General features: G+C 40.0%; 1 protein-coding gene across 1 annotated transcript; it reads left to right on the plus strand.

The window, feature by feature from the left end:
* Window positions 1-26141, plus strand: CSGALNACT2 (chondroitin sulfate N-acetylgalactosaminyltransferase 2). Its single transcript, XM_014940569.1, has 8 exons — window positions 1-106; window positions 11367-12618; window positions 19989-20205; window positions 20731-20832; window positions 21989-22167; window positions 23736-23830; window positions 24259-24340; window positions 25478-26141. Exons 2-8 carry the CDS (start codon window positions 11955-11957, stop codon window positions 25768-25770), a joined length of 1632 nt encoding a protein of 543 aa, XP_014796055.1. The 5' UTR covers window positions 1-106; window positions 11367-11954; the 3' UTR covers window positions 25771-26141.
* Window positions 26142-26419: the final 278 nt, after the last annotated feature.

Raw genomic sequence — 26419 nt, forward strand, 5'->3', positions numbered from 1 at the left:
GGACGTGGAAGGACAGGTTCTGGCTCTGGGGTGTGCAGTTGCAGGAAGCCATGAGAGAGCTGCTGTACCGAGGTGCTGCACGTAATCCTGTCTGCAGATGCTGTGGGTATGTCCTATGACATTTAACATGTGACAGTTAATTGTAGCAAGGTAGCTAACGAGGCAGATCTTCTGCTACTCCGGTCTGTATCTGGTCTTTGTGTACGTGTATCTTCTCTGCAGAAATAGGTGAAGTAATACTTAAATGATTCTTCTGGGTTGAGTTTGTGTTGCTGCTGCAAGAGCAGGGGTTGAGCAGTGATGTACAGGAAGCAACTGAAGCTCGTTGGGAACTCCACCGCATTAAAGCGGAGGAAATGAGGTAAAGGAGCATGCGTGTTGAAGCACACACTGAAAATACAAAATGCTAGTCTTAAGGACAGTTTGGAGTCTTTGGAATTACATGGAGGGCTAAGTCATCAGTTTCTATGAAATAAAATCTGTCCTGGAAGAGCGTTTTGGGTGATAGCTTTCCCATGACTTGTGGTAGCACTTCTGTTGTCTCTTAAAGGTTTCCCCAAGCGGTGGTGTCAAAAATTGTAAGACACTTGTCAGCGCCGCTGATACTACTCACAGCCCTGGGGCAGCAGATTGCTTGCATGGCTTCCTAGTGCTCTGGCAGACTGGAAATTAAGACTGCTGAGTGATATAGTCCATCTTTCATGCAATGGTAATGGCTTTAAACTGAAAGAGGGTAGATGTAGACTAGATATTAGGAAGAAATTCTTTACTGTGAGGGTGATGAGACACTGGAACAGGTCTCCCAGAGAAGTTGTGGATGATGCATCCTTGGAGGTGTTCAAGGCCAGGCTGGATGGGGCTTTGAGCAACCTGGTCTAGTGGGAGGTGTCCCTGCCCAGGGCAGGGGGGTTGGAACTAGGTGATCTTTAAGGTCACTTCCAACTCTAATGATGCTGTAGCTTCTGATATGGATAGAAGTCTTCTGAAGAAGAAACGTACAGTTTGCAAAGTAGAAGGACGTGTGTGGCTTGTGGTTGGTGCCAGCTTCCCAGCACAGTCTGGAAGCAGTGCTCCGGTAAGATGTCTCTGTGGGGCAAACTCTGCCCCAGCACTCCCAGTGTTTGGAACAGGACTGAGTTTTAACATCCAAAATGCTGTATTAGATTCTGCTATTAAGTGCTACCGACTGTGTTTCTTTAAGTAGGTGGGGGTTTTTTTCAGATTTCAGGCATCATCCAGTGACTTTGAGTTTTTTCCATTTAACCCTTGGGAGTTGCTCCTTGGTTGTGCAAGGTCCTAAGCTTCTACTAGAGTTTTACCTGCCTAGAGGGAGAGGTGGAAGTGCGATAGGGATTTAAATCAACTGTCTGATGGGACAAGAGGTGAACTTAACAAAACGTTAAACCAGTGTTCAAATAGAGTAACAGAAGTTGCTGTCAGTAGGACCATGTGTCAATTGTCTCAATTTGAACAGATTGCGACAAATGTCTGTGGTAACCACCTGTGTGTCCCTGCTTGTGAAGCAGAACTAGAGAAACCTACTAAAATTGTGCAATATGAGAACAACAGAAAAATGGCACAAGGAACCTGCAAAAACTCAACAGAGGTTTACAGAAACTCCTGGCTTTGCTCCCCTCCAAATGATGACCATCTTTTCCTGAAGACGAGGAAGTTTGGTCCAAGTGGTCCAAAGACTGACTTCAGGGGCTTGAAAAACAAAACGGAGATGGGGTAGGGTAGTGCGACGTGTTGGGTGTTTGGTGTTTCTAGTTCTCATACTGGTGTCTTTCTCAAATGCAAGATTAACTGAAAAAAACACACCCCAAAAGACAAACGAATATCGAGGTAGATAATTCTGACAAGCTCTTAGCTTCTCTGCTTTCAGTGGAGCCTAGTCTTGCTAGTCCTTTAAGAGTAAGTTAATGCTTAGTTGTAATGTCAAATTGAAAAATTACAGATGACATAAGTGCATCTAACTGTGCTTCTGGAACGCACCAGATGTTTCTCAATGCTTGGCATCCAGCTTTCACTTCTGGTGATATTCATGGCTGATTTGTTGTGCTGAAAGCAGAACCTACACTACTACACTGATTTTTAGCCAGTCTAGAAATATTTGTAGGTTCCGTTCCTTCTTCCATCTTAGATTCATGGACTGAGGAATAGCAAAGTGAGCCCAGGTTTGAGTACCACACGTGAACTTAAGCTAACTGATTCAGTTTATTTAAGAAAAACTTTAGGGTGATTGATTTTCAAGGCAGCATTTTTCTCAGGATTTCTCTATCTTAAACTGGTTTTAGATATTTTAAAACTCTCAAGCCAAACTACTAGTTGGACAAAATGCACAGAAATGTCTTCCAGTGGTCCCTTCAGGAGTTTTATTGCTCTGCAAACTTGCAATGAAGAGATTTCTATGCAAATATTACTTGGTTTAGGGTACCCACCCCAAAAATTTGGCTATAAATCATAACTTTAATGAGAACATTGCTGTGGTAGTACTTGGTGTACAGTCCAGTGAAACTCTTTTATGAAATTTAAGTCAGTTGCCTTTATATGTTTCTGCTTTTAAGGCAGATATTAACAGAAGTCTGAAAGTTTTTTTTAAAAAGTCATGTACACTTGAGAATTTAACTTCTTGCTGTTTTCACTTTAACTGCTACAGCTTCATCATAACTGCATTATTACCCCCTTGAAAACAGTATAGCTCTTACCATAGAAATGGGGGAGGCAGGGATAAAAATCTAACTCCTTCACATGATTAAGTCCGTTTTTTAAAATTCTGGCTAATTAGCTGTGCAACTTTTAGAAAGAACACCCTGGCTAAGAACTGCCTTTTTCTATCTCTTCTTTTCATAGGGCAAAATAAGAAATCTGTGTGTGATAACCTCCCATTAGCTGCCTTTGAGAGCCTCAAAGGGAGTCTGGTTTGCTCTACAGCATTTCCAGATTTGCTTCACAAGTGTAAGGAAGCTGAATGCATGACCTCTCTCCTTACCTCCCACAGCGGGAAATCTTCCACTGCCTCCATGTATGAACTTGGATGACAACTATCCTTTAAAAATAGCACAAGAGTTTACATATATTGGCAAATATATTTTCACTATGCTCAGGGAACAGTAACTACATTGTCTCAATCTCCATGCATAGAGAACTAGGTGATAATTAGAGAGATGTGAGAAAACAGAAGAAGACTTGATTCTGAGAATGTAGTTAGGTGTGGTACTTGGGTGAAGCAATTCCAGGAAAGCCACATCATTCTCAGTTCTTTGCTTTTTGCCTACTACCATTCCCACCATGGACAATTTCAGTCATTCTCAGTGCTTGGTTTTTTAATGAATAGAAAATAGCATTGGTGAAAATCTAGGTTTGCTGTGCGCCCCTGTAGGATCACTAGTCATCTTTACTGCTCTGGTAAGTTGCTGGACCATGTTCATCCTGTGTGGGGGAAATATTTAGCTGGGGCCTTTTAAGGTGTTCAGATACTTTGGGTGTCTTTTAAAGAGTATTTTACCTTTCCCCATTCACTGTATGCACTTTAAGTGTAACTGGTTTTTATGTCCTTCTAAAACAGATGTGCAAAAAAACCCCTCCTACAGCATTAACTTTCTGAAGACTGCTGTGCATCATAAGTTTTATTTCTGCTTCTTGCTGCAGCTGTTGCTGTTGTGCTGAAAGGAGTATAAAGGTTTTGCAGCGTGTACTTGAGCACAGTCTACTGTGCATCGTTGAAGATAAGCTAAAGTTGCCGTTGAGAGCTGTGATTTAGTTTTGCTTAAGCTGTCCTCCAGAGTAATGCAGCTGTCCCTTTGCCCTCGATGGAGTGTGCACTGCTACGTGCAGTGTTTGGAGGTCATGCTCATGTAAAAAATGACATTGTTTATGGGATATTAGGAATAACAGAAAGTCATTCCCTGATAACTGAACTAAGGTAGCTACTTGTGCTTTTGTTCCCATTTCCAGGCTGAACTTTAACAACCTATAGGGTAGGCAAAATAAGTTTAGTCGTATAATACTGCTGTTCCTGTAATGCCTTTACAATAAGGGGAAGAAGACTTGCTTCTCTAAGTTTGGATTTTGTGGGGGTTTTGCCAAATTTAAAAAGGGGAATAGTGCCTACGGCAAGCTAAATAGCATAAGCTATAGGAAAGGGTATATAAAATAGAAAAGTTATTTATCTTATGGAAGCTGAAGGTGGCGTCTTTCAGGATAGTTACTCAATAATAACAGCTTAAAACCAAGCAAGTAAACAAACAAAACTCCTTCAGCTGGTCTTACCTAGGACATTTTACCTAGCTTCTTTCTTGCCAAGCAGATGTCTCTTCATAAAACCAGTGAAGTGACTACAAGTTGGCTTTTATTTCCTGGCCTTATCTGAAATAGGATAATACTGATCAGTGTAGTTAAGGTCTGGCTGGTTGGGTTTCAAGTTCCAATTTCAATTCAGCAGTTTCCAGACAAATGGGCTTGCTCTGGCTTCACTGAAGCCAAAGCAGGGCTCCTATTCATAAGCTCATTGCTTATTTTGGATTAGGTATAAAGTAAATATTGTGAATAATGTTGTTCTTTCATTTGTCCACTTAACTATGTAATGGATTCGGTTTTGTGTAGGAACAACAAGTGCCAGGACAGACAATAATTGACTTGCTTCTCTAACTTACGGGAGATAAAATCACTTCAGCAAAAGGCCATTTTTTTTCCCCTGTCGTGTCACAGTAGATTATGTAAGGATTGCATTTAAGCCGTTTCAGTACAGTTAATGTTTCCTCCTTTTGAGGATGACAGGGTGATTGCTTTTTTTCAGGGACTGTTGCAAAAACATGCCCGTTTCTAGGTTGTAGGATGTCACCTTCTGTCTGGTTTCTCTGCTACATTAGCTGTGGCACTGAGAAGAGATAACAAACCCCATATTATTTCCTGTTCTGTCAGGTTGCCATGATGATTGATCTTTTGGTCATGGGGTGGGGAAGGGGTATGTGGTGCAGGGCAGGACAGGTCCTCCGCACTGCCTTGATTGTTACTGTAAGAACACATGCCAGTGAACTTGCTGAAACAGGATGAAATTTCAAGAGAGGGTTTGAGAAGGCTGTGAAGGGCAAGACTCGCTTGATTGATCTTCATAGGCTAAACATAGGTAGACTTGATCTTACGGTGATTGAACTCCACTACTAAAATGAAACCCTACTCTTTTCTATCTTTTCTTCTTAAAGAAGGTTGGTATAAACTGTGCTTCTTCAGTTACATCTCCTGAAAAGATCCAATTAATAAACAGGATCAGAGCCTGGAAAAAAGCAAAATTTTAATGGGCAAAGTCCCTCTCTAGTGTTGAGAGCGAATTGATCTATTGCGTGAAACAAGGGAGATGAGAAACCCTCTATATCTTCCCCAGTACTGGAGTCTGTAATGTGACTGGGGAAACTTGTGGAGGGGTAGTCTAAATTTTATTTTGGAGCACAACATTTCTACTGAAGAAAAACATAATGTTGCTTTTCTAAAATAAAACATTTGCCTAAGGAATATTATTTTTTTGAGTAATGCATCCTGTGATTGTTGTCACCCACCACTGAAGTAGCTTTTTCCTATAGGTTCTCATGCCTGAACTACTAGTGCCCGGTGTACTGTGAGTACTACTCTGATCCTTGTGCCAAAGGCATGACTTTTTTTCCTTCCCATTTAGGGACTAAACAAATGTCTGAAGTCACCTATTGCAGATATGCTCGAGCACTTGCCAATTCATCACCGGCTGTTCATAATCATGGAATTGTACAAGTTGGAAAAGACCTTTAGCTTTGAGGCTTTGGCAGTGTTTACCAGTGGGAGTTTGTAACGAAGAAAGCAGTGGGAGACAAAAACCCCCCAAACCTGTGAGTGAATATGATCAGTGCTAAACTGCTGGCTGAGCATTATCCCCGGCTGTTGGCTGAGGAGCAGCCAGGTGATGCTGGCTTTGGAAACACAGGCGACTGCATATCTGATACTGCTTGGAGTCTGCTGAGCGATGGATTGATATGCAGCTGGTTTTCATATTTATCAACCAGGTTGAGCTGATATAAATTTATAAGAATTTAGGATCACAGATTTTGTGCAGTTGAACTAGATATGAAGAGTGGATTCTGTCACCTAGTCTCCCAAGGCAGATATCTTGTTTTGTGTTGGGGGTTTTGATTATTTTGGGGTTTTGGTGGTGGTGGTGGGTTTTTCTGTTGGTTTTTTAACGCTTGGACTTCTGGTTTAGGTGTGGATCTTGTTTCCCTAAATTGATAATGGCTTTCTACTTTGCTCCTATCCAGCAATGCATGTGCACGTGTGCTTGGGAGGCAGAGCTGTAGCTGAAAGCAAATCAGATGGTAGAATTGTGATAAAAGCACAGTATTTACGGTCAGTCTGAGCGTGAGGTACTAGACTAAAGATTAGCTTTCTGCGGAAAGTGAGAACTGCAGCCTCTAACTCTTCTCTTGAATAGTTTTTCTCTTCTTTGCTTTTCCCTTTCTATTAACCTTCCCAACAGCAGAAAAATCTGACTTGGGTACTCATTTGACTAGAACTGTGTAATAAAGCCCTGAACAAATGTATTTGTCTTTTCTGAAGCTATACCTCAGTACACTGTCTAATCAGAGATGATGTATTTCTGCATACTTAAAGTATGGTTTGAGGTTTCTCACTCTAGGGTTTATGCAAAGATTGTCCGCAAGGGCAAAGATGCCCAGCTTGCTTTGTGTTGCTTTCAGCAAGTGAGAAAGTAGCTGTGCACACAATGTTTCTCTAACCCTCACAAGCAATTCTGGTTTCAGTGACACTCTTCTTCAGAGTAAGAAGGAATAATCAAGGGATGATCTTGGACCTTATGTTTTCATTGTATAACTTGCCAAGGAGAGCAGTGTGTGAGAGCAGAGGGGGCTTAAGACGGTGAATATCTGTGGCATCTGGGTGAAATTATGAACAATAAAATAACTATGAAAATCAGCTGGAATTTCATAAGCAGCTAAACTATGACCATGTAGGGCATGCTGAACGAAAAGGACATGTCTAAAGTAGAACATGCTAAAATGAGGAATGTCTGTACAGTCTGGCATGAAGCAAGTGCATACTGAATTAGATCACTGCTTTAAGTGTGAATGTTTTCTCTCTTTAGAAAGACATATTCACCTTTGCAACAAGGAACCAAAACAGAATGCTAATATAATAAAAACAAATTTAAAAGCATTTTCAATTAGCATGCTGGTCTATTCCCTTGTGCTTAGAGAATCAATGAGCTCTTTTGTAAGGAACAGAAACATTTCCATAGTTGAATATACATAAGGCCCTCGAAATGCAGAAAGAATAACAACCAGTTGCTTCTGGAAAACTTGCAAATCTTTAAGCATTGTATAAGCCTCAGATGTCTTGTTCTTTGGAGATCATAGGGAGTATTGCAAATAGACTTGTTTCAAAGAATTGAAATAAAGTGAAATACCAGCATGTGCACTTTAAAGATTTGGAACTTCATCTTTAAACTCTGAAATGCTGATCCTAGGGATCTCTGCGTGTTTACTTATTTCCAGGTAATCTTAGTGTTCTTCTTTTATAAATTTCAGAATGTACCATGTGACACTGAATTAATTTTCCTATTGTGATTCTTGGGATCCTGTGTGCTTTTGTTAATTCTGAGGTTTCACAGCCTGCTTTCTCTTGTAATCACATTTTCTACAGCCTGGGAGTAGTGAGTGGAATTCCTAAAATAGTGCTGTGCCAGGCCTAATTCATATCAATTTTGGGTTGTAAATATGTGAAACTAGTGCTTTTCTGAAAAGAGAGGGTGGTGAAATAAAGACTCGTAAACCCTCCTTTTCAGATGGGATGAGAATTAAGATTCTTAGTGACTTCCCTTACTCCGTGAAGGATGCAAGAGGAAATCTGGGTCTGACTCCTTTATTATGACTCTTCTTAGCAGAAGTGGGAGAAATGGAGGGATCGGAGGGAAGGGGGAGGGAAGAGATGTTCATATTGGCTCAGTCCCTATTGCTTTAGCAAACTAACTTACCCCTTCAGCTCTCCAAATTTAAAATATTGGTGTTTTTTAACGTAACTGGTTGCACAAACGGTCTTTCTCTTTGAAGGCTACAGGGAAAGTGGTGGGGAAAAATGCCTGTTCTTTATGGTGTTGCACAAAAACTGGCAAAGATGAATAGGCAAGGCCTATCTCTATGCAAAAAGGCTGTCTTGTTAATAGTATAGTCACTAGCTCACTGGAAGAGGGTTATGACTAATGAGAGAATAATTAGAGCCTAGGAGGAAAAGGACCCGCAAGCTCTCTACAGCCCACCGCCTGTAGTTTCCATTGCTTCAGAAACGGCTTGTTTTTCATCCCTAAGGCCCCTCAAGGCAGCGCTCCAGAAAACAGCCCTCCAGTGTAAATAGGTAACGCGCCAGTAGGAAGGCTCAGAAATCTGCAGTTATTCATAATCTTTTGTTCTGGCGTTGGTGAGGCAATGCCAGCAGCGAGGCCCTGTGGAGGCCTGCTGACTTTCTTAATCCATGTTTACCATAACGATGTACATTTGGCCACTGTTAAGAAAGTTATTAAGAACAGAGTTGTTCTTTCATTGCCCCCTGCTATTGTCTGAGGGAACCTTAATCTCCCGGTACATTGTGTCCTCTTGACACCACATCAGGAAATCTGTTGTCACTTGCTTCTAAGACTTGAATGAGACTTAAAGAAACTTAGTGACTCATCAAAGTTGAACACAAGGCAACTTATTGGTAGAGCAAGAATTGAATAAAGGCCTGCTAGGCTAATGCCCCAGCTTCAGGGTGTCTATTTATCGCTTAACAACAGTTAGTGATTGTTTAAAGCCCATGGTGGTAGGAGGTTGTGCAATTTAGGTGGCTTTAAGCTTAGGGGTTCCATGATGAACCAAATCCAGCAGTGGTTTGCAGCTGCTTGTGTTGCCCATCATTGAGCTGTACCACGGTGGCCCAAATAATCTCTTAACTAGTATTAACTAGAAATATTAGCCTCTGCTTTCTAGTACATGCTTTCATTTTCTTTAATTATCCTGTAAAAGTGAGGAGAAAGGTAAATGAAAAACACGAAGCTCGTTTCTTCGTGTTGTACTGAGCTGTGACATGTAGCTTTGTTTCCTATTCTGTCCCCAGTATGAAAAGTGTCTCTTCGTAACTTGAAAATCTGATTTCTGTGGTGATGTGGTGGCTGTGTTTGCATATACAGCGATGCAAACATGCTGCTGTTCTTGACAGCAGGAATGAGTCTTTGCAGTGAAAAATACTTGGGGCTGGATTTATCAATATTTTATGCAAGTCAGATAGCTTGATCTTTTCTTCAAACTGCCTTGACCGATCTAAGGTGTGGCAGCTTCATCATGGAGTGGCTTTAGGTCAGTCTAGCATTTATCTAGGTTTAAAGAAACATATAGTTCTTTATATTATTAATTGTGGCTTCATCTCTTGCCTTCTAACAGAATAAGAATTCAGGAAGAAATGCGCAAAAACATCATATGGGCGGCTTTGTACTAAAGAAAGCTTAGGATGGTATTACATCATTTCTGTGAACTAGTTTTATCCTGTAGATTGTTTTTTCTTCTTTCTCCTTTGATTTACCACGTTTGGACCCTGGTCAGTAGTCTGAGGATACATCTGGTGTTGATCACTCTTTAGAGGCATTTAACTTGCATTTATATAATGTTGTGTTTGTGCAGTGAGGAGTGACTAACTTCTGTCTTATTTGGACTTAAAAGGATGTCATCTAGAATTCAGTTGATAAAATTGTTACTTACTTTGTACCAAAGTGTCTAGTAGCTTTACATGAGATCAAAAAGCTTAAGTTTCAGGTATCTACTGCTTTTAAGCTGCTGTATTAAGAATTTCTACGTAATGGATCTAATTTATTTGTGAACAGGGTCACAGGCACAGATTTTAGCACTAGAAATGCTAATGACTGCCTCAAGCAGTCCTGTAGGCTTCAGCTGGACAATGCCAAGATGTGTAGCTATTGCAAAACTTTGTGTGCGTGACACGTGTGCAAACTTGGGACCAGCAATTGCAGGTGTTGGTGTTGGTGGTGTGAATAAATTACTTAATCTTTCAGGCCTTGTTATTGGAGCTTTCTTGCAAATGAGGATGCTGAGTATCATGATACCACTGATCTGTGGTACCTGGTTCTCACTAAAGCAATATGCTGATGCTGGAAGCCGAATGGGAAGGGAGAAGTGTCGCAAGGATGTAATTAGGGAGAAACGTTGCAAGGTGTTTGTTGTAAACAGATGGAGTGCATCATGGCACCGTGACGGATGAAGACAGGGTTTGTGGCTGCTGGTGGTGTTAGATAACAATCTGTCCACCCCATATATAAGGAGTATTGGAGTAGGCAGTTTTTTCCTAGTCGTATAAGTGCACTGAAGCTGAACTCAAGTGCCAGAACTTCCCCCAAACAATAATTACACAACACAGTCAAAATGGATGTAGAGCTACTAGATCCCTGGATAAATTTTGATGAGCTTCACTTATTTTATAAATCCAAGTTCTAAGCAAAAGTATTTTATTAATGTTAGAAAGTAGACTAATGCACATTGACCTTACTACTTAGCTCTTTTTGCTGTCATTGGAGAGGCCCATAAACTGTTTAGCTGACCAAGTGGGATTTTTGGTAATACCCTCTTGTGTAACTGGTCTTTCTCCCTGGTCTTCTCCACTGAGCTGGTTTGGTCAGTGGTGTAAGAGGGTGACCTCTTCACGGTAGCCTAACCAACCAAGAAGTGGAAATGCTAGTGAATGGATAGGCTGAGGCTCCCTTTCATCAGTCTGGAATTGGAGTTTGAATTTGAATTTTTGTTCAATTTGACCTATTCTGAAATGCTGTTTCTGTGAACTTTGATATTTAAATTTGCGATACTTTATTTATGAGGCAATAATTGTTCCCGAAAAGATATTTACTAAAAGTAAAACCAAATGGAAATGCAAGCTGCTGCTGCTTCAAAATAGTTCTTGGAATTTTTTTTCATGTAGAGGAGTAGGAAGGGCATGGGTTTTGGTGGCAGTTTTTCCTCCCACGGAGGAAAACAAAACAAAAAAGCCAAGAAGGAATGGGGGAGTTAAAGCAAATAAAACTTGATGAGACTTAGAAGAACCCTTACTGCTTTAGCTGGCTGTGTGAAAAATGTATTTCATTAGACTGTCCATACCGCTATTTTCCAGACACTATGTCAAAGGGAATCACTGATGGACAATGCAATGGAAAGAAATCATGTTTTCTTTTTCTCCTTTTCCCACCCCTTCCCCCAGCAATCCTTTGCATCCATGTGTTACAATTTGTTCATGTGTTTTTAAAATAACTGACTGCTTTGTAGTTCTAATACGTACCTTTCTTTTAATTTTAGGTTCTGTCTTCTTTTTGCTGACTCAAACCACAGATTCCAAGGAAAGGAGGGGGAACTGGAATAAAATACTCAAGTGCCAGAGGAAAAGCCAGACTAGCCAATGAAAATTTCTGCTACTGAACTGTAGACTGCTCTCACTTACACATAGTGGGGGAAAAAAATTGCTGTAAATTCAAAATTTATAAAATGACTTTTGCAGACTTTGCTTACTGAACTTCACATAGGCTAAAACCCTTCAACTAGGGTTGAATTAGGAAATGGAAATATGACTCCTTGGTGGTGTCTTCCATCTTCCTCTTCTTCTGCAGGCTTTTTTGTTTGGGGTAGGAAATCCTGAACAAATTGTATGGCGTCAACAAAACTTACAGTTGATGGTTATGGATGACATTGGAACTTCAGATTTGTCTCTCTGCAATGACACCTGATTAAGGCAAAGGTTGAAAACTGCTCATTAGCTACTTTATCAAAACTTGTAGTAACTATTACAATCATGCTTTCTCTCTCATTCTAAAATTTGAACTCTGTGGTGATGTTCCCTGGAAGGCAGGAGCAGATAAGTCATCTTTTTGGATTGGAAACAGAAATAATATGAGAATGCCCAGAAGAAGCTTAGTAATTCAAGCCAGGACTCGTTGGCTATTAGTGGGCCTTGCTTTACTATTCAGTTTGGTCTTGCTCATGTATTTGCTAGAGTGTGCTCCACAAACAGATGGTAATGGATCTCTACCTGGTGTCGTAGGTGAAAACATGGGTAAAGAATACTATCAAGCTCTCTTGCAGGAACAAGAAGAGCATTATCAAAACCGAGCTACCAGTCTGAAACGTCAGATTGCCCAGTTAAAGCAAGAGCTTCAGGAAATGAGTGATAAATTGAAATCCCTGCAGGAAAGAAAGAGCCCCAAGGTCAATGGTATGACCTACCAGAGCACCAAAGAACAAGCATCCAATGATCTCCTAGAATTTCTTCATTCCCAGATTGACAAAGCTGAGGTGAGCATGGGGGCCAAACTACCTAGTGAATATGGCGTCATTCCTTTTGAAAGCTTTACATCCATGAAAGTGTTCCAGTTGGAGATGGGGCTCACTCGGCATCCGGAAGAAAAACCTGTTAGAAAGGATAAACGAGATGAATTAGTGGAAGTTATTGAGGCTGGCTTAGAAGTCATCAATAATCCAGATGAAGAAGATGGACAAGATGAAGATGATGGAGTAGGAGAGAGGCAGCTGTATAGTGAAAATGATTTCATAGAAGGTATGTTTATTACACGCTTTCCAGCCCATTAACAGAATGTCACAACAGACATTTAATGGTCTTTGTATTTTCAGGGGGTTTATCGATTTGCATGTAGTGTTGAACAGTAATTGCGCAGTAAGAACCTTTATTTCTAATTACAAGAATATTACTGCTTGATTGTCTTGTGTTTTGAGTAGGGAGCAAGAAATCCGTTTCAGAAGAAGGGCTTACCACAAGTGTACGAGGGAAGTTGTAACCGCTTAAAGTACCGAGGCATTCATAATTGATTAAGTGTACAGGGGAAGTTGTAACGGCTTAAAGTACCGAGGCATTCATAATTGATTGTAGCTGAAGTCGGCGTGACACAGTTGCTTATGGTACAAAATAACTGAAAGACTTCCAGTGAAACTGGTGGCAGTGGGAGGGGAAAATCTGATTCATCTCTCTTGTTCCAGCGTAGTTAAGCAATTCAGTGTGAAGCTACAGGGTTTTTCTTCGCTCATCTCTGTGGTACTTCTAGTTAATATTCAGGCTTTTGACTTGTGCAGAGCTGCTTTACTCATGTTGGAGGGAGAGTTCTAACGTGGTCTGGTTAGGTCAGGCTGAGCAACTTGGTGTCCTGAATAGAGCCTTCGTGGTACACTAGTTATGGGGTTTGCTAAGCTGTGCAACCTTGAACTCTGCTCTTGTTCTCTAGTCAATTCTCTTTCAGTGCTTGTGAATTTAATTACAAACCACATTATTATAAAACCAAATATGGCCATTAAGTTTTCAACATTTAGTGACACGCTCAAAAGACGTGTTAGTGATAATTCCTATAGAATTTGGCTTTCAAGGTGCAGTGTAGTGCTGATGGAGATAAGTATTATCAAAAACTGCCCTAGTACCTTTTTTTTTGTATTTACAGTATTAAATACCGTTCATGCTGCCATAAAAAAAAAAAAACCTAAGTTGGACCATGTTATAAGAGCATTACTGTAAAAGGGATTCTGGATCTCAGCAGTACTGATGTCTGCACTATTAAGCAAACACATGCTGGAGAAAGGTACCGTTGGCCTCAAAATAATCAGTTCTTTCAGTCCAAGATGATGTAATCGGTCTGTAGCGCAAAAATGTCTCTGCTTTTAACAGCTACTGTGTTTAAAGTTTAATGCAAGTACTTTTCTTCGTTCCAGAACGTGGGGCAGGGTGTAGAAGCCACTCAACCGTCTCAGTATAACACAGCCAGCACAGTGTTAGGCTCTTAGTACAGTTTTCACTTAAAACCATTATTTTGTCTGGAAGTAGTCATTCTTGCAGTCTTTTAATTTTTTTTCTTTTTATATTAAGTGTGCAGCTGGTTTTCCTTTACTTTTTTAAATACTGCTTATAGTCTAGTAGATACTTTTTTCTGCTTATAGTCTACTAGATATTTTTTACCAGCACTGAAATAGTTATTAATTTTTCTTAGTGTACTGCCTTTAATGACTGCAGACCTCCAAGAAAACAAGCTGTAGACCTTAGGACTGTACTTAACCTCTGTTTACACCAGTATATTGATAATTGGGTTTGGAAGTGGAACTAGTTTTTTGTTGTAAAGGCAGTTTCTTAAAGCCCAGGTTACAGGAACTGTAGAAAAAAATGCTCAGCGCTTAAAATAAGGTATTTTTATGCTGTAGCTCCTATGGGCGTGTTAGCAACTAGCCATGGTGATGGAGAGCAGTGTCTTGTTTCAGACAGAAGTTGTGGGTTGTGTGGGTATTCTGTGTTTATGTGTATGTGAGAATAGTACTGGCTAATTTAGACACTGGGCCAGGAAAAAAAGCTGCTTCTGAATAATAGCATTTTTTTTTTCTTGTAGTGCTTCAAAAATTAAAGGTGAGAAACGGAACCAGCTGGTAGTGGTACCTGCAGGTCCCTTGCCCTGCAGCCCTGTGATGGGGCTGTAGCGCTACCTCGGTTGTCACCTTGTGCATCATCTTTCTTTGATGGAATTGTGGTTGAAAAGTTGATGTTTTCCCACACAGAAAATACTCAAGCTGCCATAAACTGGTGGGTTGATGTTTCATAGTGGACTTGGTGGATGCACTGAGTCACAATAGTTCCTGTAACTGTCCTAAGAGCACAACTAGATTGTTGCTGGATTAGCGTTGCTTGTTTAGAGAAACAGTTTGTTTAAGTCGGCTTGAATTACAACAAATAGTTTGTCACAATTTGAAACAAGGCTGAGAAACTTGGCGTGTGGATTATTGGAGGGAAGCAATAGACAAAACTGATTCTGCATTAGTTAAAACTACAGTATTTTATGCTTAGTATAGATAAATTGATTTTGCTGACTTGCAGGATTTTTTTCTCAAAAGGTAATGCTTATCTGTCTACAAAAACTTATCCATGGAACTGTGCCACAAGTACGAGCTAAAATAGAAACAGGCATTTTTATTCTAGAAGCTTCCTACCTTATAGGTTAACCTTTCATGCAGATAAATGTTTGTTTCTGTAAATTATTTCAGCTTTTTTTTCCTAGACTCGTTAAAGGCTAGACTAAACCTTGAGCTATGTAGTCTTTTGTGGTATGTACTTTAAGTTGTGTTGGTAGATCTTTAGAGAATTAGGTGGTTGTTTAAATAAGTGCAGAATCTTTTCTTTTATAGACAATTTTACCTGACGGTATCTCTTCATCACCACTGAATGCCTGAAGTTCTTCCCAAGCATTTGCCCTACATGTCTTTGCCCGCTCAGTGATTATCACTGTCTTGATTTGTAACAGCACCAAGAATTTTTTTCTTACATGGTAGTCTGAATCAACTGATTTTTTTATTAGACTCTAATTACTACCGCGTGGGCCAAAAACCCTCAAAATACTTGCTGATGGATGGTAACTTTACTGTTGCTGCTGTTTTTTGCTTTCTGCCCTTGATTTAACTGTTGATGCAGTTCTTTGCTGCATGCTTGGCCTCTGTGGTCTCTACATGAAGGTATTGTGCTTTCTGCCAGTGGTGCAAGGATGCTGTCACCATGATAGGGAACAACCTGTTCCGGTGTTATCCAAACTGATGGATCTTTTTTTAGTGTTGCAAAACAAAGTAATGACCCAAATGTGTTTTGGAGTTGTGATTCGGTGAAGTTGGTACAACCACATCAAGGATGTTGGCAGCCTTCGAGCAATAACACCAAATTTAAAAAAATAAAAATAAAAAAACCTGCAAGTATGCATTGCAACTGTAAAGATAATTTCTGAAAGCTCCAAATTATTTTTCTCACGTCTCGATTGACTTCCTCTGCTGATGAAGAGAGAACCAGTAAATTTCCGAGCTCTATAGGGCTCTGTTTGCTCCATTGTTACCTTTTTTTGCTCTGCTGCAACCTGAAATGAAACTTCCAGTATTCTAGTATTAACAGAACAAAAATCTGGCCTTAAAAAAGTCTTATTCTGCAGTTGCTGTTTGAGAAACACTTTGAAGTTTTTTTTCTTAATATTTCCATTAGATCTTCTAACTCTCAAGGGTATGAGGAAAACAGGAATACACTGTTCCCCGTAGGAGAAGAGCACCCCTAGAGAGGATAAAAGTTGCAATATTACATATTCTCACAAATGAAGGGGTCTAGGACTACAATGAACCTAATTGCTGAATTGGGCATTCTAAGGTAGTCCTTGATGAAAAATAGGTTTCTTTGAGGTCTGCGTTTGATAATATTGAGTAACAAAGGATAAGTAAGTTGGGAAGAGCACAATAGTATTACCTCTGTCCCCTTTCTTCAGAAGCCCAAGACATTGTCCTGACTAGTGATGCAAAACGCATTGAGGAGCTTTCATGAATATCTGTACTTTACTATCAGTGTAACTGGTATATTTGGGTTACTTTTATCAGTGTAACTGGTTTGTTTTATCAAGAGATTGAAAGCTTTTCCCATTGGACAGACATTCAAAATTAACCTTTGGAAAATAGAGGCACTAGCATATTTTCAGAAGCTAATTAGCAATTATTTAATCTCTAAGAAAGGTCTTATTCCTGAATGTCTACCAGAATTCAAGTGCTGCTGAAGTTTGGGTCCAGTTGCCTGTCTTCTGTGTTTCCAGTTGGAACTGGGCAAAGTCCAGAAACTATCTTTAGGCTTGACTCTCAAGGGAGGACTCCCCACCCGAAATATGTCCTTGGCATGTAAGAATTGTTTATCCCAATGCTGCAAGCTTAAAGTCAAAACTCTTCCAGAGTCCTTGCCATCTGCAGACCAGTGTAGACTGTTTGCCATGCAAACACCCCTTTTAGTATGTCCTGCATAAGATCAGAAACTGGCCAGTGTCCTGGGAACTTCCATGGAGAATTTTAATACACACACACACAAAAAAAAGGGACATATGTTTTAAATTCCATAGACCAAATATTTTTTTGGTAGTTGTAAAACAAGTCATAGTATTCAAGGCAATAGAAGAACAACTTTTTGGCTTTGATAGTAATTGATCCCCAATATTCCTAAGACTTGATTTGTTTGGTGAGAAGCAGAACTTCTGCAAAGGGAGTAAAGCTTCATGGAGCAGGAATAACAGCTGTTAAATTATTTCTGCTGCTTTTTTACCTCTCTGCTTATAGAGCTGTGTTTTGGATGGCAGCCAGCGAACACTACTTGGAAGGTGAGATAGCAGTTTTTACTACATGAGTCAGTCCCAAGTGTTAAAAACCTGAATACACTAAGAAGTAAAACAGATGTGAGTTCTTTTTCTGGCTGTTCTCAATTCTGGCTTCTGTGTATAGAAGCTTTAATCCCATAAAAGTATTCAAATTAGTAGATTGCCTGTGGAGGTTAGCTCATAGCAAAGAGAATAACTGAAGGAGCACATAATATTTAAAAGTAGCATAGTGCTGGTAGGATCATAGAGCATCTTGAGTTGGAGGAGACCTGTAAGGCTCATTGAGTCCAACTCCCAGGGATGTTGACGTTCAGAAGTCTGGAAAATTATATTCCAGCAATTGAATATTGATAAGTCACTACTCAAATTTGGACTTGCATATTAAGGTATTTATGAAGTTACTTTAATCTAGAAGTTTTTCTGTCCTACGCCAGCCTTCTGTTGTTGACATCTAAGCTTATCCTTTGATTAAAGATAAGCCACTGGCAACTGTGACATGTTTTTAAAAAACTTCACTTAAATTGTAAATGGTCTTTTCATCTATAAACAGCTATTGGATACTAGAGAAAGGAATATAGTACACAATACTGAACGTTACTTTATGCAAGGGTACCAGTACAAAGTATTTGCATGTCCCACGAGAGTCGTGAACACGCTGCTGCATCAGCTGCTGCCATGACTAAGAAGCTGTTTGCAGTGTTGGACTGGAAAAGGATTGAGAGGGATTTAAGATCTTTTCTTTTTGCTTCTAATGGGCACCACTGTGGACTTCTGTTGTTTGACTGAAACACCCTTTTCAGTACTTCTAATTAATACTGATTTGAAACTGTTGTGCTTTTCCTGAGCATTAAAATGTGGTGTATATTTATGCAGCTCTGTTCACAAAGGAATAAATGTGGATTTCAATCTCTTACGGCAGTGCATCACAGAGCTTTGTTCAAAGGGTGAAAAGCATTTATGTTGAAAGGTTAGATTCAGTCACCATGAGCTTCCAGTGGCACCAGTTTGTCTCCCAGAGCCCCTGTGTGGTGGTGGCCATCCCCCTTGCTGTCGGGTCTGCCAGTGCACACGTCTGCAAGAAAGAGTGTGTTAGAGCTGAATATTGGGGGGGAGTGGGGACCTTGCTGTAGAAGAGAGGCTGTTGGGCAGACAGAGGACAGGGACAGAAGGAGGGGACATCAGTGAATGAAACTGGTTTGGGGAGGGAAGCTGAAGCAAAGGAACATGGAGGGAATTGGGTAGATTTAAGGAAAGGACTCTGTAAAGGGAGCCTGGGATATAGAGGAAAAATGTTGGGCCAAGGTAGTGTACCCACCTGTAAGCTGTGAGATCGCTTCCTTCTAGTTCCTGAGATGGACAAACAAAACCAAGCTGCTCTTTGAGGGCTGCTCCCTTCATGTACATTGAGCCCTCCTGATTTTGGTTGCAAAAAAAGACAGTAACAGAAAGGACAGTATCACTGCTGAGCACAAGACAACCCTCTGTGTCACCAGAACAGTTCATCTGTCTCATTCCCTGCCACCTTCTTTCTGGGTGGGAGGCTGGGAGAGGATTTCAGAAGCAGGGCTACAGTAGCTGCTCTGGAGGCTGGCTCGCAGGAGGAGAGGTGGTTCAGAGCATCCAAGTGAAGGGAATGCTCTCAATGTGGTGTAAAGATAGGTGTGTTCATCACACTTGGGGATGTGCAGGTGTTGGTAACTTTCTCAATGGTCTGTGTGGCCAGCTCAGCTGAAAGTACTTGGTTCATAGTGTAGCTTATGTGTCTTCACTATAATATACCTTTTCCTTGTAGGGGAGAGAGGAGAGATGAGATGGGATGAGCATAGGGCAAATTCTGTTGGAGGATCTTTCCTGTCATCATTTCATACTCCCAGGTTAGCATAGATAGAGGGTTACCAACACAGAGCTCAGTTTAGTCAAAGCCAAAGATGAGTGTTGGTCCTTTGTGGTGTGGGACTTGTTTCCTTTATGGTCCTTAAATGAAAGCAATCAGCTAACCTAAATGTTTGTTCTGAAGGGGATAGATTTCCCTAGCTATTAGGAGTAAAATATCCATAAATAAGTAATCCTGTTTATAGAGAGCTGGTATTGTTTTCTTGAAATGTTACAGCTATGTAGAAAACTTCTGCTTATGTCCTTAGAGGGCCACAGCTTCGGTAAAACGCCACTCTCCTTATTTATGGGATAGAAAGCGCTGTAGGTAGTGGTCAGCAGTGAAAACAGTTTTAAAGCATTCCAGCATTTATCACACAGATTATTTTTTTTTTAGATATCAAATTTCAGATTTTACAGGCTTTGTCAAGCGAGTTACTGCCATTTGTTCTGCCCAGAGCTTGTGTTGTGTTGATTGCTGGCCAGATGATCTCAGCTTTTACGGTGGACTAGCTCAGGGGGAGATCCTTACTGAAGGGCTTAAGAACAGGCAATATCAGATTTCAGCCATCCTTTTCCATAGCAAATAGTTGAATTCCCTTTTTGATGGGAAGACTCGACTCTCATTCTGCCTGAGAAGTGGGTATAGGACCATAAAACCTATCTAAGAAGCAGGGGAAGCTGGAGTTTGAGGTTGTTTTCTTTTTCAGATCAGGGTCTAAAAGAGTAGGAGGGTGATTGTGATAGGTGGTTTGTGGGTTTTTTTGTTTGTTTCTAGGAAAAACCCAGAAACTTTTCCCCCAACGCTTTATTTTTCCCTTCTTTACAGTTCTCAGGAAAAACAGTGTTTCTGAAATACAATTGCTGGGATCTTTGACTTTACAAATTACTTGTGTGACTTATTCCTCAGGTTACTATCGTACAGAAAGAGATAAAGGGACACAGTATGAGCTCTTTTATAAGAAGATGGATGGCATGGAATACAGGCATGTCACCTTGTTCCGACCTTTTGGACCCCTCATGAAAGTGAAGAGTGAAACGGTCGATATTTCTAGATCAATCATTAACATTATTGTCCCTCTTGCTGGAAGAACTGAGGCATTTGCACAATTTATGCAAAACTTTAGGTAGGTGCATGAGATTATATAGTGAGCTCTATTGCTGACTTTCAGTATTTTGTTTCCTTTTTGAAATTAATTTCTGTTCTGGTGGGTTTGTGACACAAATAGTGATTCCAACATTGTCTTGGGATGTTTGTTGTTGAACCTATTGTATGGAGAGAATATTCCTTCTAAAAGGAAGATTCTCAAACTGCATGAAAACCCTTTATAGACCAAATGCCAGGGCCACTGTGAACCTGGACACAGATGATCTTGAACATAATTTTTGTATTTACATCAGCTTTCGAGTTCCAGTTTATAAAATAATGTGATGGAATAAGACACACAGCATTGGAACCTTCTGATTCAAATGGAAAAGATGGGGAAAGAAGAGATTAAAGCCCTTTCACTTTATTTTCTTTAGGAGCTAGTTGAAGTTTGACTAGAATACTTCGATCTGCTACTACTTTTCAATACAATAGCTTTTAAGTACCTGAAGCTTCTGTTGTGTTGCAAGTAATTATTGATATCAGCTTATCTTTGTGCTTATAGGGATGTGTGTATTCATCAGGATAAGCGTGTCCACCTCACAGTGGTGTATTTTGGACAAGATGGGCTCTCAGAAGTGAAAAGCATCCTGGAATCTGTAGCGAGGTAAGTGCTGACCAATGTCAGTCAATGCAAACAACAATGATCGACATTTAAAATGTTTTTAAAAAAGGATGAAATAATAAAAAGAATAATTTTATAGTCCATTACAGGTTAATAGGGAAAGTGAGTTTTATTTGCAGTACACTATTTTTTGGTTGGCGTTTTACAGTTTAACTTGCAAAAGTCTCTTGAAGACTACTAAAAATCAAGTTATAGGCTAAAAAGGACTAAGAGCAGTGGCTTTGAGGTTTCTGTCTGACAGTCCAAAAAACAAGATGAGTGAGTTTTGCAGTGAATATTCATGTGAACTGCAATGTGAACTGATTGACCAGAATTAAAGTTCTTTGGAAATAGGATGTACACTTTGATAGTTCATTCACTGAAGAATCAATTTTATTTAATGATAAGGTAGTCAAAGTAGGCTGGTGGGTTGCTGAGTCTGAGAAGTTAAGCTTTGCTCTCTGTCCTCTGGGTATTAGGTAATTGGGCCCATACTTACCTTCTGCTACAGACCAACTTCAAACACTGTTTCATCGTGGCTGTCTCAGCAAATAACGTTACAGTAGTATAGATGTAAAATTCCCAAATGTTGGGGGTTTTTTTGTTGGTTTTTTGTTTTTTCCTCCAGAAAGATGGGACAGGTAACATCATCCAAAAGCCTGCAGCTGAGGGGCTCCTCCCTGAGCAGGGAGAGAAGCGAACGGAGTGGGCTATGGTGGTGTCACCACACAGATGGTGCTTTGCCTCATGAGTTTGGTAGTGCTGGGACTCTGGTTTTCCATTTGCCATCCTCTGTCGCAGTGAAGACAGAGATACTGCTTTATTCGTCAGGACTTCTTAGTTTGTGGGGACAAATTTCAGATGGCATTGTAATTTCAGAGAACACTTTAATTCACATCAGTTGCCAAAAGACCTTTTTAGTCTGTCTGAATGATGAAATGCAAAGTGAAGTTCTGAAGTAAGACCAAGGTTCATCTTTTTACGATGTCTGACACTTAAAATAGACACCAAGTGGAACAGATATTTTTTTTCCATATAACTGTGTGGGGTTTTTTTAAATTTATAGAATGAAATTACTGTAAAATGCTGAAAAAGTAGAAATGGTCCCTTCTGCCCCTCACGCAGATTTATTTTGGGTTTGGCTCTGTTTTTCTTCTAGAGAAACTAACTTCCACAATTACACGCTCGTCTCTCTCAATGAGGAATTTAACCGAGGCCGGGGACTTGACATGGGTGCGAGAGCCTGGGAAAAGGGAGAGGTCCTCATGTTCTTCTGTGATGTTGATGTTTACTTCACAGCTGAGTTCCTCAACAGTTGTCGCTTAAACGCTGAGCCTGGTATGTTCCTTTATAGTTGCTGGAACAGAGTCATCTTCTCTTTGGTTTAAACTGACCTGTGTTGAACATGTAGAAAACTATGTTGAATGGTGGAGCTTATTCAATAGGAAATTGAACACCTAGGAAAATGAAAAATACACAAGACAATAGTATTTAGAAATAACTTTTGCCTTAGTGTAGCTTGTTTTAACAACACGTTGTCCTTTTTATACAGTAAGTACCGTTTTTACGATTTCTTAAGATTTGGCTGTCTAAAAGAGAACTGGACGGTTTAATGGCTTCAACGATTGGATTGCGTGTAAATTTGTATGACAAAACTCAGGAGAGCATTTATGGTGGGAGATGATTTTTGTTACACTGAAATCTCTAACAGGCTTAGTTTTAAGTCTTCTCACACTTGTACGGCCAAGACACATCGCATACGAATGGTTTTCAGTAGAGCTACAGAATGTGCTCCTTAGGGAGACTGAGTTAATGTTCCACATTTGCATCCCAAGATCTGAAATTTTCTGACCATTTTTCTCAAGTTTGTATGAAGCTTGCTTGTTCTACAAGCTTCTGCCAAGAAGGATAAAGCTTCCTTGAGTTAACGAGTGAGCTAGTTAAGACCTTCTCCTGTCAAACACTTGTTTGGGGTTTTTTTAATGCTTACTCTTATTCCAGATTTGTTGTAGCCAGAAACCATTTTCTCCAAATGTCAATTTGGAATGAATAGATAGTTTTTTCTTCACATAATAAACAGGCAAGAAAATCTGCTGTAAGCCAGATATTTGGATTCTGTTTCTTGCTTTTTCTTTCGCTTCTGTCTGTCTTTGCGCTTTATGAAATGACTTGTATAAATAATTGGAAAAATCTTTGGAGTAAAGTGTCTTGTGAGCTTTCACAAGGCAGGGAGTTTGAGAGGCTGCTTGACAATTCATACTGACGGTTTGTCACCTTTGCTTCGTGAGAGCTGAAAACGCTTCACACCTTCAGAGTTCATGCCCAAATGAGGGTACTGACTATTCTGTCGTCGATACCTTTGCAGCACTGGCAGTGCAAGAGATCCCTGAAAAAATGTTTATCCGGCTTCTGTAATAGGCACAGAACTGGGGTCACAGCATAATCAGGATACTCATGATGCTTAATGGCCTTACAGGGCATCATGGATCTACACACTTCTAAATGCTTACAGAGAGAGACAAGCTCATAAAACTCAAACTATGCAAGGTGTTACTTGGACTTGGTTATTTTTTAGCTTTACTGCACGCCATTATTGCAGGGATTTTTCGCTGTCATCTAATGTGATATTGTGATATATATAATGTATGAATAATTATATATAAATGTATACCTATAGAGTATATATAAATATGTGTACATGTACCTTGTTTTTTAATCCTGTGGGCTGTATCCTACTAGATGTTATGGGCTACTTAAATGGGAAACCCTAGCAGTTAGACCTTATATTTATTAGTTTTCGTGAGATGGGTAAGGGCTAATATTTTACATCAAGGGAACACTTCTAGTTTCCTTTTGCTTTCAGAAAGTATGCCCACAGTGAGTAACAATTACCTTTTGACTTCCAGGGAAAAAGGTTTTTTATCCTGTGGTATTCAGCCTTTATAATCCTGCTATTGTCTATGCCAACCAAGATATACCACCCCCTGTGGAGCAACAATTGGTAAGCAGTGTGATTTATACTGGATAGAATTAGTTGTGCTTTGTATTAAAGCATAATTAAGTGTAACTTAATAGTCTGTTTGGAATATCTTATGACCTTTTGGCATTGCATATCTAAACACTTTTCTCTCCATTATGGGCAAAGCACTTGGAAGAAAAGCTTATGAAACAATACAAAACTTGTTCTTAGACAAACTTGGAGCTCTACCTAGATTTAAAAAAAAAATAATAATGTGCTATTAATCAAATGAGGTTGGTGGTTCTGATCAATTGCTTGATTCTTGCTTGGAAAGCCAGGATTTTAGTGTTATATGCTGCATCCTGCGCTGAGCAAATGATTATAAGCGCTAAGCTTTCTACAAACCCAAGTGCAATGTACCTCCCTTGATGGATTTTGCATTTCAGAATGATACTGTGTTAAAATTGCAGGTTCACAAGAAGGATTCTGGTTTCTGGCGGGATTTTGGCTTTGGAATGACTTGTCAGTATCGGACAGACTTTCTGACTGTTGGTAAGAGGAAACTGTTAAAAAAAAAAAAAGTGTTTAAAAATAGGTTCTCTGTTCTTATCTAACAACAGGAAAGTAATGTATTGATTTCTTTTATTATTTTGTCAAGCCCAGCAGTCAGACTTGCTTGACGAGTTTGACCAATGAGATAAATTAGTTTTTCTAGATTTCGATGTCCCATCTGGAGTGCTTATTGAAAGTCACGATATTTTTTAGTAGCAACATTTCCACTCTAGAACTCCTAAAAATCTTTCATTTTTTTTGTCTTTGTGACTGAAGCAAATTCATCAAGTTTAAGAAATATGTCCCTCAAGTAAGCCGCTAACGTAGACAAACGTTCAAATGCTTTATTTTAAATCACTTTTGAGTAGTTGAATAGTTGTTCGAGGCTTTAGAAATGTGCTTTGGCACCCCCTTGTGGTCTGCAGTTAAAACTGAGAACAGCTTGGTGTGCTTCAGTTGGGAAGACCATCTTGAACACAGTCTGCCAGAAGGTGTAATGATACAGCCCTATATGCTGTATAATGGCAGGAATGCAGGCTGGCTTCTAATAGCAGTCCCATTGCCATGTGGATGGCATATGCTAAATGAAGACTTCATAATTCTGGAGTTTTGAAACTGTACATGAGTCTGGGTTAGTTTTCATTATGGTGCTAGAAAGGCAAGAGATCTTAAAATGGTGGAATGGGTTCCTTTCTTTAATCCAGCTTTTTGAGTTGTGACCTTTGGAGTAATTGAGGGCGTTTTTAGAGAGGGCTTTTCATATGGTGCATGACTGCTTCATTTCCCAGCTGCTAAAATCCATTATGATTGCTAAAAATAACCCAAAAAGGCATAGCCAGTGAGGTTTGCCTACAGTTTTCTGCAGCTGTCACATGGGATGTCATGCATAATGCGATTTGGAGACACTGTTCTAAGACTCTCTGAAGCCAGTGGTGCATGATCTGTGTCCTGGGTGGTTTCCACCCCAAAGGATGTGCTATGCTTGAAGCTCCTCTCCTTCAATTTGGCATGGAGAACTGAAAGTGAAGTATTTCTGGTATGTCGTACCAGATTTGGTAATATGTTACAGATGGAATGTTGCTCTTTTTGCCAAAATAATGTTTTCTGCTTTTTTGTTTTGGTTTGTTTTTTAATTAGGGGGGTTTGACTTGGAAGTGAAAGGCTGGGGCGGTGAGGACGTTCACCTTTACAGAAAGTACTTGCACGGTGACCTTATTGTCATCAGGACACCAGTTCCTGGTCTCTTCCACCTCTGGCACGAGAAGCATTGTGCGGACGAGCTCACTCCGGAGCAGTACCGCATGTGTATCCAGTCCAAAGCCATGAACGAGGCCTCGCACTCGCACCTGGGGATGCTGGTCTTCAGGGAGGAGATCGAGACTCACCTCCGTAAGCAGGCTTACAGGACTAACAGCGAAGCCGTGGGTTGAATGTCACCCCCCTGTGACATTCGATGACTTCAAATTCACAATGAACCAGCATCATTTTACAGCCTTAATTCAGCTTCAAAATGCAGTGCCTCTCTTTTTCAGTGAAGAAGAGTTTAGGGGGTTTTTTGGTTCATGTATTTGTTTTCTGAGTAATTCTTTGACTGATACGCTATTACCTACATATCTTGCAAGTTTAAGCACCTCAAATAAATTGGAAAGCCTATGTAGTTCAAGCAAAGTGTCTTCAGTTTCGATTGGAAAAAAATCAGTGGAATGTACACCTCAACACTTTCCCCCATGGTACATTTTAATTCTTATATTTGCATTATTTTAAGAATTAAATTAAATAATCTTTTGTGTTGTCTTGAGTATTTTCGGTCTGCGTGGCTCACTGCACTGTGATACTGTACTTACACTCCCTTGTAGAAACAGGAGAAAAGTCTGAAGAAGAACCTCACCATGAAAGGTACGTGGGACGCGCTGACTGGGGCACCAACTGTTGAGGTTGCTGGTTTCACAGCAAGGGCTTGGTGCTGCATTTGCTGTATTAACAGACATTCCCATGGTTGAATATAGACTAATTCATGTGGAGAGGGGGGAATGAAAATCTTTTAAAGTGGAATTTTAGAGCATATAACGTAATTTCACA

This window comes from Calidris pugnax, unplaced genomic scaffold, assembly GCF_001431845.1.
Source record: "Calidris pugnax isolate Ruff unplaced genomic scaffold, ASM143184v1 scaffold39, whole genome shotgun sequence".
Classification (NCBI taxonomy): domain Eukaryota; kingdom Metazoa; phylum Chordata; class Aves; order Charadriiformes; family Scolopacidae; genus Calidris; species Calidris pugnax.